This window comes from Centroberyx gerrardi, chromosome 1 (assembly GCF_048128805.1).
Source record: "Centroberyx gerrardi isolate f3 chromosome 1, fCenGer3.hap1.cur.20231027, whole genome shotgun sequence".
NCBI lineage: Eukaryota > Metazoa > Chordata > Actinopteri > Beryciformes > Berycidae > Centroberyx > Centroberyx gerrardi.
This window is the reverse complement of record NC_135997.1, coordinates 13274708-13283301: the sequence shown is the minus strand read 5'-3', so window position 1 is coordinate 13283301 and position 8594 is coordinate 13274708. Positions and strand designations below refer to the sequence as shown.

At 40.4% G+C, this 8594-nt stretch overlaps 1 protein-coding gene across 1 annotated transcript in view; it reads left to right on the top strand.

The window, feature by feature from the left end:
• The first annotated feature begins 2612 nt into the window (after positions 1–2612).
• igdcc3 (immunoglobulin superfamily, DCC subclass, member 3) overlaps positions 2613–8594 on the top strand; it is a 56614-nt gene continuing 50632 nt past the window's right edge. The window contains exon 1 of the mRNA XM_071917209.2: positions 2613–2676. Within this exon, the coding sequence (XP_071773310.2) occupies positions 2613–2676 (64 nt within the window). The remainder of the gene's footprint in view (positions 2677–8594) is intronic.

Genomic DNA, 8594 nt, shown 5'->3' with positions numbered 1-8594 from the left:
TCTCTGTCCTGACAAGTTAAGAATTGATAACTGTTTGTTAACTCAGTTGCTTGAAATTCCAATTGCATTGTTTAAGCAAATATTCACATTTTTCAGTGATCTCATAGACTATACCATGACTATGAGTTGAGAATTCATTTTTTTCTGTTGTAGGGATTTTTATTTGTACACATGTCCAATTCATTTTTCAAACGCCACACTTCACCACACCATTAGTTGTCTTATAGAGTGGTTCAGTCATTGGTGCCATTTGAGTGATCATGTTGTTTACATAAAGTACATAAGGTTCAGGCAATAAACTGCAGCTTCTGGCATTACTAGTGGCGTCTACATATTTATTGCTCCTGCTGGTGGAGAGAAAGACATTAGACAGATAATTAACATGACATTTCAGAGAGGGACATCATTGGCTGACACAGTACTGGAACCAAATTTCACACACAAACAAAGGTAATAGGACCATTACTTATTTTTATGAAGTAGTAGATTTGACTTCATTGGGACGATTAAGGGTGGTGATGCATGAGGCAATTTTCCTTTAAAAATGTAGATGGGCAACGTTCAGGCAACAAAGGGATCCACAGGGTCAAAATGCTAGTCAAATGTTTCCATGTAAGTAAAAGTCCCTGTGTGTTTAATGTGAAGATCTTAGGCTGCTCTGATGGGCAAACCTGTGTTAACAATTGGACATTGTTGTTGTCCTTCAAAGTTGCCTGAAAAAATTGCCTTTTATCACCACCTTAAGGCCATGACATGGACATATTTTTGGGTCAGCTTAAAGTAGATAGAAACCATTTCTTGTAGCAGAGATTAGAATTGATAACTGGATCAAAATGTATTTGTATACTATGGTGGTGTATTATTACATATATTGTTGGTCATCGTTTTGGTACTATACTATATATACTATACTACTATAACTTAAGAATTCTCCAAGCAATGCAACATCAATTTGTTGGAACAAAAGGCTGGTTAGAAGAAATCTTGTGAGATGGTGTTTATCTCCACATAGTCCCAGGACTCCTTTGGATTTTTTTTTTTCCCTTTATTAACTTTACAATCAACAGTTGAAGTAGATTCTTATTGGTTGTTCACGATTTCTGATATAAATTGTGTTTATTTCTGAGATTAGTTTTAAAGCTATGCAGCAATTTTCCATTTCTGAACTGCAGTAGCACACAGGTGCATTCACAATAACCAAAGATGGAAAAGATAATTGTGACAGTGTGTATGACAGTGAGTGTGTTTTTTGGGGGGATTAAATTGACATTCCTGTTTTAGAACCGATAGCACTACTGTAATTACAATTTGATTGGTTTGGCTGTAAGCTAAAATTGTAATGTATATTTGGTCCACAAGGGGGAGTTAGAGTATAGCCAAACAACTGTACCTGCTGTTTTGCCATTGTTTATAGGTCTACCTTGCTTGTTTATCATGTCAGGTTCAGTAATGATAAGCCATTACCTTTAAATAAAAACATCCACTACATAGCACACAATATTGTTGTTGTTATTGTCTTTATGAAACCTAGCCTACTTTTGAAACAGGTACATAAAAACAGCAAACATATCTGTATGTTGTTCAATATGGACAAAATACTAGCTGATCTTATGGCTGTTGTACAGTTTGTTCACACTGTAGCTACCATTCATCCCTCTCTTATTTTATTTGTTTTGCCACAACATTTCGTCTATGTCACTGGCAATGTGCATCCAATGATACATAATTGTTTTGATCTCACTAAAGCCTGCTCTATCTCCTACACATGTTGTGGGGCATAATGAGCGTGATCCTAATTAACTCTATTTATTTATGATTATGTAGAGAAACATTACCACATGTTGTGCAACCTGATTCACGATCTAAGGTACTGAATACAATTTCCTGCATCATCGGATCTGGAATTTCACTACACCTGTTATTATTATTATTATTATTATTATTATTATTATTATTATTGTTGTTGTTGTTGTTGTTGTTGTTGTGGTTGTTGTTATTGTTATTATTATTGGTGTAATTAATTGTTGTTATTGGCATTACTATTATTGCTATTATTATTAATAATAATGTCGTAGTAGGCTATTGTTAGAAGTAGCAATAGTAGCCTAGTTTCACAAATAAAGACATTCAGAAATCATGCAGCTTTTGCAGGTTTCTCATGCCTTGTAAGCGCAGCAGTCTGCTCTCTTTTGTTCCCAGAGCAGATTCAGCGAATGAGCTGATGGGGAGGAGAGAGAGAGAGAGAGAGAGAGAGAGAGAGAGAGAGAGAGAGAGAGAGAGAGAGAGAGAGAGAGAGAGAGAGAGAGAGAGAGAGAGAGAGAGAGAGAGAGAGAGAGAGAGAGAGAGAGAGAGAGAGAGAGAGAGAGAGAGAGAGAGAGAGAGAGGCTGCCTTCGGGATACAGCAGAGGGAGTGAGGAGGAGAGAGAGCGGGATGCTGACAGATTCCTGATAGATGTTTAAAATGGCGCAAGCATGTTCGACCCCAGCGAGCCACCAAACTGTAGCACTGTAGGTCGGAACATGTAGAGCTGAAGCTGGATACCTATGCCTTTTTTCTTCTATTCACCTCACGTTGTTCTCTGCAAGTATTGGAATATTTTCTAAGTGTTTAAATGGCAACCGCAAGGCACTGCCTTGTTCCGTGCTTTTTGGGAATACTCCTAAATGCTTTAACCGGTAAGTGTCATATTACCTTAATACCATGATAGAGACTAGTGCTGCAGGGTAACACCTTTGTGGAGGGGAACTGTTCCGAATCGGCTGGTTTCCAGGGGCCGGTGCATGCTGCAAACAGCGGTAACTAAATGCATCACTGACCATTAGTCCAGTAACCCTGAACTTGGCCACTAACGGACACCGGACCGTTAGTGTTTCAACACTAAATTCCCACTTCACGCTTTGAGAATTGAGTTGTGCACTGCATATTTTGTGGATGTAGCTTATTGAATTAAAACCAAACACGCCTATATCTAGCCCATATTAGACTAAGCATGTTAAAAGTTTCATATTGAGCGTACTGTGGTATCCCAGCTGGGTGAAGAGGCAGACTTATCTCCGTTTTGTTTCTGCAGCACGTCAAACTGCCTATCAGTGATAACGTTTGGACGCTCAGCACTTTAATATTACACAGTAGCCACGTGTTTCTCGATCGTTTTCATGTTTGTTTTGATGTGAATAAAAGATGAAAAGAATGGGAAGAGTGGTCTATTGATAAGAGAATGTGTAAATGTGTCTAATCAGTGGGCAACGTTGAGAAAGTAATTGATTTTTTTCTTTTTTTTTCTAAATAATGAAGAATTTTAATAGTTGAAGCCACTGAATGTGCATCTGTGCAGAAAATATTTCACGTGCAAACCACCCTGTCCTACTTTGAAAGTGGCTTTTCTTAATGCTGGTCTGCCTCAGGACTGGTATGTTTTTTTTATCAGGTGTCTCAGGAATAGTGAGGCTGCTGATTTAGAGCCTATATTTACCCATGTTATCATGAGTCAGACTCTCAGTTGGGTCTCAGTGATCCAAACTCAGCAGCAAAGGACAAATTATGACCAATGACTTTTATACTGTTTACTGAAACCTTGTTAAACCTGTACTATTAAGAGTCTGTTATGGGCTAGTAGTATTGAATCGCCATTTATTGTTGCCTTTATCCCATAAAAAGTCATCAAAACACCCTGTTGGCTAATTCTTAAAGTGAACATTTGATATTTGTTTATGGAGGCATACTATCATAAACAGGGTTTCATTTCATATCAGGGGACTTTTAAAGTAGACTGAGTTTTTGATTGGTCAGTCTTCACAACTCACCGCCCTGTGGATGGGTAAAATGACAGTGGTTATTGCTCCGAGAATGGGTACAAAGACTGTGGTTATTGCCTGCTGGGGAGAATATTTGTACAGATTAAATGTCAAGACTGTCCCTCTCCTCCTTTTCAAATTTTCTTTCGCCCCTTTGTTCGGTATGATAGACAGTTTCTCTCTCTATGTGAGGCCCCGTAATTCAAAGGCAGGAGAGAGTATTGAGTATTTGCAAAGCGTACCGCACACGGACCCTCAAAGGCCCCCACTGGAATCATAGAAGGTGTGCTACGCTGTGGTTCATAACATGTTCAGTGAGAGGACTGCAGGACAAAAAACTTCTGAAAAATGCCTTTGAGATGGATGTATTCCAATCTACCCATCACATAAAAAGAAATCAAACACTTTGAAGTGATTTTCTGCCTCAGAGATTAGATTCCGTTTGGATAAAGGCAGTTTTTGTGTCATTTTAAAGGGAGTTGATAAGAGTGGAGCCACAGCAGCATGTAGAGTATCAGGATTAAACAGCGGTTGGACTGAAGAACTCTGTGGTGAAACGCAGATAGATCATCTAGGAGATCTCATGATATGGTTTCGAGAGTGCCACTCAGAAAGTTTTGTGCTGTAATTAAGGACAGTCCAGAGATGAAAAAGAAACATTGTGTTTTGTCTCTTACATGGCTCCTACATGGCAATGTTTCTGAGGAAAACTTTAACCCATCAGCTAGGCTAATAGGTAAGCTTTAAATAAGTTGACTGAGTTAGTGTGTGTCTTTTAAGTTTCAACAGAAACAGAAGATTTGCATATAGAACAGATGTCAAGACTGCAAAAGAAATAGAAACTGTGTCATCCTCCATAGTTTTATGAATACACATATAATACTTGACTAAGCTGGGAGGTACAGTATCTTTTTTGTAATTGATTAAACACTGGCTTGGAATGACAGTATCAATGCTGTTAACTCTAAACAAATGAGTGAAAAGATTACATCTCCTTAATATATATAATACGATATATAATCTCCAAAGTTTATATATCGTAATCCAAAGCTACTAGTGTATGAATTTGATTTATCACAGTTAGGACTGGTATATAAAGATACCACAGGTGAATATTCCTTTTAAGGAAATTAACATATGTCGACAATTCAATGTATACCTTTGGCATAGGGAAGTTGGTTCAGGGAAATGAATTGTTCAACAGCTGCACTACATCTACCTATCATGCAAACACATACAGTATTTCTCAGCACTCTTGTACTGTATTTTACTGCTGTAACCTATATTACTGTCATTTCTCTGTGATCAGCATAGCAGAGTGTTCTTTAGAGTTTTCATTAATGTTTTGCTATAATTGCATCAGCTGAATGCCACCCTAGTTGAAACTACACTCTCATGAGTACTGAGGTGGTTCAAATAGAAGGGCATTGATTAATAATTTACCGGGCAGAAGCCTATTGGAGGGAATGCAAACATCAATGGTGCATCCATAGTCTTTCCCCTGGAAATAGAATGAATATTGCTTTTCCACGGTCAGACACTGTAGGCTATATTCGAATAGCAAAATAGTCAAGCTATTCAATAGATGCTGTCAGCAATAGTTCGTTTATACCGGCAACTTCCATAGTGTTTCATATGAGTATCACCCATGCAGAAGACTGTATTTCATCTAAGGTGAATGATAGGGACTTTTCCTGTGCATGCTGGAAAACTCTTTTAATTGGCTGTCAGATGATATGTGAATGCAATTTCGTAATTATAAGCTAGGCAACACCAAAACAGTATTTACATATGGGCTGTCATATGATATGATGCCCAGCAGTGATGTCAGTAGCCCATTATAGCCTCACACTGCTGTCAGTAGGAAGCCTGTGGCATGTCCTGAGCTCACTTAGCTCTGTCAGTGGTATTTCCTTCTGCTAACTACATGTGGCTGTCAGTAGCTGGTGTGTGATCCTCACTTTACTGTTGCAGCGCTAAACCTTTGTGCCAGCTAGCCACACTTATCTGTCAATAGTAAGCCAGAGCATGAGCCACACTTAGCCAGCACTTGTCTCTGTCAGCCTGGCAGCCTCCTGGTCTCACCCAGAGTAATCCTACATGTGAGGGTGTCTTTACCCAGCATGAAAAGAGCCTTAAGATGTGTGTGTGTGTGTGTGTGTGTGTGTGTGTGTGTGTGTGTGTGTGTGTGTGTGTGCGCGTGTGTGTGACTGTCTATCTATGCGTGCACATCCATGCATGTATAGATTCATGTCTGTGGATATGCATGTGTGTGTGTGTGTGTGTGTGTGTCCAGCCACTGGTGTCTACAGCTGTGCTGTCCTGTCCTCTCCTTTTGCACACCCTGCGGACCCACAGCATTCACAGATGGGTAAACCATAACCAGTACGCCTGTCCATCCCCTTTTCCTCAGTCTCCTTACTTTCTCTTTCTCATTCATTATGGTTCAAAGACAGTATTTATTGCCATTCAAAATGATTCTGTCTGACATTTTTCACACTGTGGTTTTAACTTCCATCTTTATACAGACCCCGCAAACTCAAAGACTTCATTTTGCAATATGCTTTATTCATTAATAAAGTCAAAGCCAAGAACTTTCCAGTTGTTCTAGGCAATAGAAGAAGCTGTAGTCGATTTAAGTAAGTATATACAGCATCAATAAAGCTATTTAATAAACTCCAAATCAATGACATCCTAACACACTGTGCTTGCTGGTTTAAACCACAGGCGTTGAACACCGAACTGTTATTATCTGGTTCCCTGCAAGGCTTGATAACACTGATTAATGTCTTGTGACAGTTTTGAAAGCTGAGCGTGAAAGGCACCAATATATTGCAGGGGCTGAACAGTCTACACACTGGATATAGTTTAACACTTTTGTATGCTTTATATCCTCATATTTGTCCAGAAGCATTTTGTATAGCCTATAATAGAGTTGTTGGTTTTTTTCGCCATGAGTCTTATCCATGTTTTGTTCAAAACATGAAGCGTGACTGAGTGTGTCCGCAGGCTCTTTGTGTGCTGTATTTTTTTCTGCTGGGAGCTTCCTGTGTGGAAACATGCGAGCCTTGCTGGACCAAAGGAGCTGGAGAGCTGTGGCCGGCATCGTTTTGGACAGCAGCAGCCCGGGCAGTGGGAACACCGCCTGCCAGCTAAGGGTTAAATATTTCTCCACCACTACCCCCCTTGTTTTTCACAAGTGGTAGCACTGATGTCTCTATGGTCCCATGGCCATTTTACTTACCATGCTTGTTGAGTGAAAAAAGGGGAGGGAGGGGGGGCACTCAAAGAAAGGAGAAAGAACAAGGGGAGAGGTACAGGAAATTTTTCTTTCCCTGCATTATATATGTGATCTTCATGGACGAGCATGCCGCTGCATTCCTGGTCTGCACCTAAGGGGGAGTATTTCTGGGCTGGAATTTGAGGGATGACGCCGGAGGTTCTCTGTTTTGACCCTTGTGCTGCGACCCCCCCAACCCAGCCCCCAACCCCCCTCCCACCAGATTCCAGGGCCTGGGGCAGAGACTGGTAGTGCTTAGTCCATCAGCAGCTGAAACATGATACCAGGAGAGCCTGCTAAGCTCCTCTTTTATAGTACCAAGTCAGGTCAGGCTGTTTACATCCTTTATTTATTGTTCTCTCACTCCCCCCTCTTTGCCCTGATAAACCAAAAATACAGAAATACAGAACTCCTCACACTATTGTAAAGTGTGAAGCATAACTACAAACAAATACGATCGGTCAGGACCTTGGTTCAGTCACATAATTATGTTTTGTGCCTATGGGTAAGTGAGAGTGAGGAAGAAAGAGAGAGAGAGACACTGCTGAGAGAGAGAGAGAGAGAGAGAGAGAGAGAGTGAGTGCATGTGAGCGAGAGAGAGAGAAGAGAGTGAGAGAGAGTTAAATGCGTGCCTTTCTTTTACTGCTTCTCCCTTTAGTCTTGCGTGCGTAGGCCTAAGTCTGGACCAGGTAGTCTATTAACCTTGTTGTCAGGTTCTGGCTGAGTGGAAAGAGAGATAGAGAAGTGAGTGGCCAGAGAGCCAAGGTGAGTTTACTCATTGACCCACTGCTGTGCTCTGCGTCTCCGTCTTCCCCCTCAATACACAAACTGCAACGGATCTGAGTGAAGGATCTGCTGTGGAGATAGGAGAGGATTTAGAAGGGAAGGGCCCATGTCCCCAATCAATGATATTCTCTCTCTCAGCTCAGCTCAGATGTCAGCAGGTCGGTGGGAGAGGAGCAGAGTCTTCCACTAATGTTGCAACTGATGACAGACGAACAACACTGCTGGCTTAGGGGACACAGAATTGGCAATACTTTGACTGTTAAAACGTTCTCTCCATTGCCGATAAAAAGTCTTAAAGCAATACTCCACTTAGTTTTAACAAGGGGGTTATTTGGCACTTGACCGCCATGAAAACCAGAATATAAACTACTAACCAAGATCGGATGCAGCTGGGATGAGTTTGTAGTGTTTGGATTTTTACTTCCCAATAATTTCAACGAGGCCATGAAAATAGCCTGAAAACGTACATTTAACACGTTCATGAACATATTCAACAACAGATCCCGCTTTTAAGACTAATAAAGCAGCCCTGGGTCTGTTGTCATTTTGCATTTCTATTTTTGGTTTACACTAAAATTAGTATTTAAAAATAAAAGTAGATCCTGTCTCCCGAACAGGAACTATCTCTCCTAAATGGTATTCCTCCGCTGGCGAGAAGAAAAATAGTCCGCCTATCAATAAAAATGCTATTCGGCAAAATTATGTTCTAAAATGTTGGACCCACACCTCATTC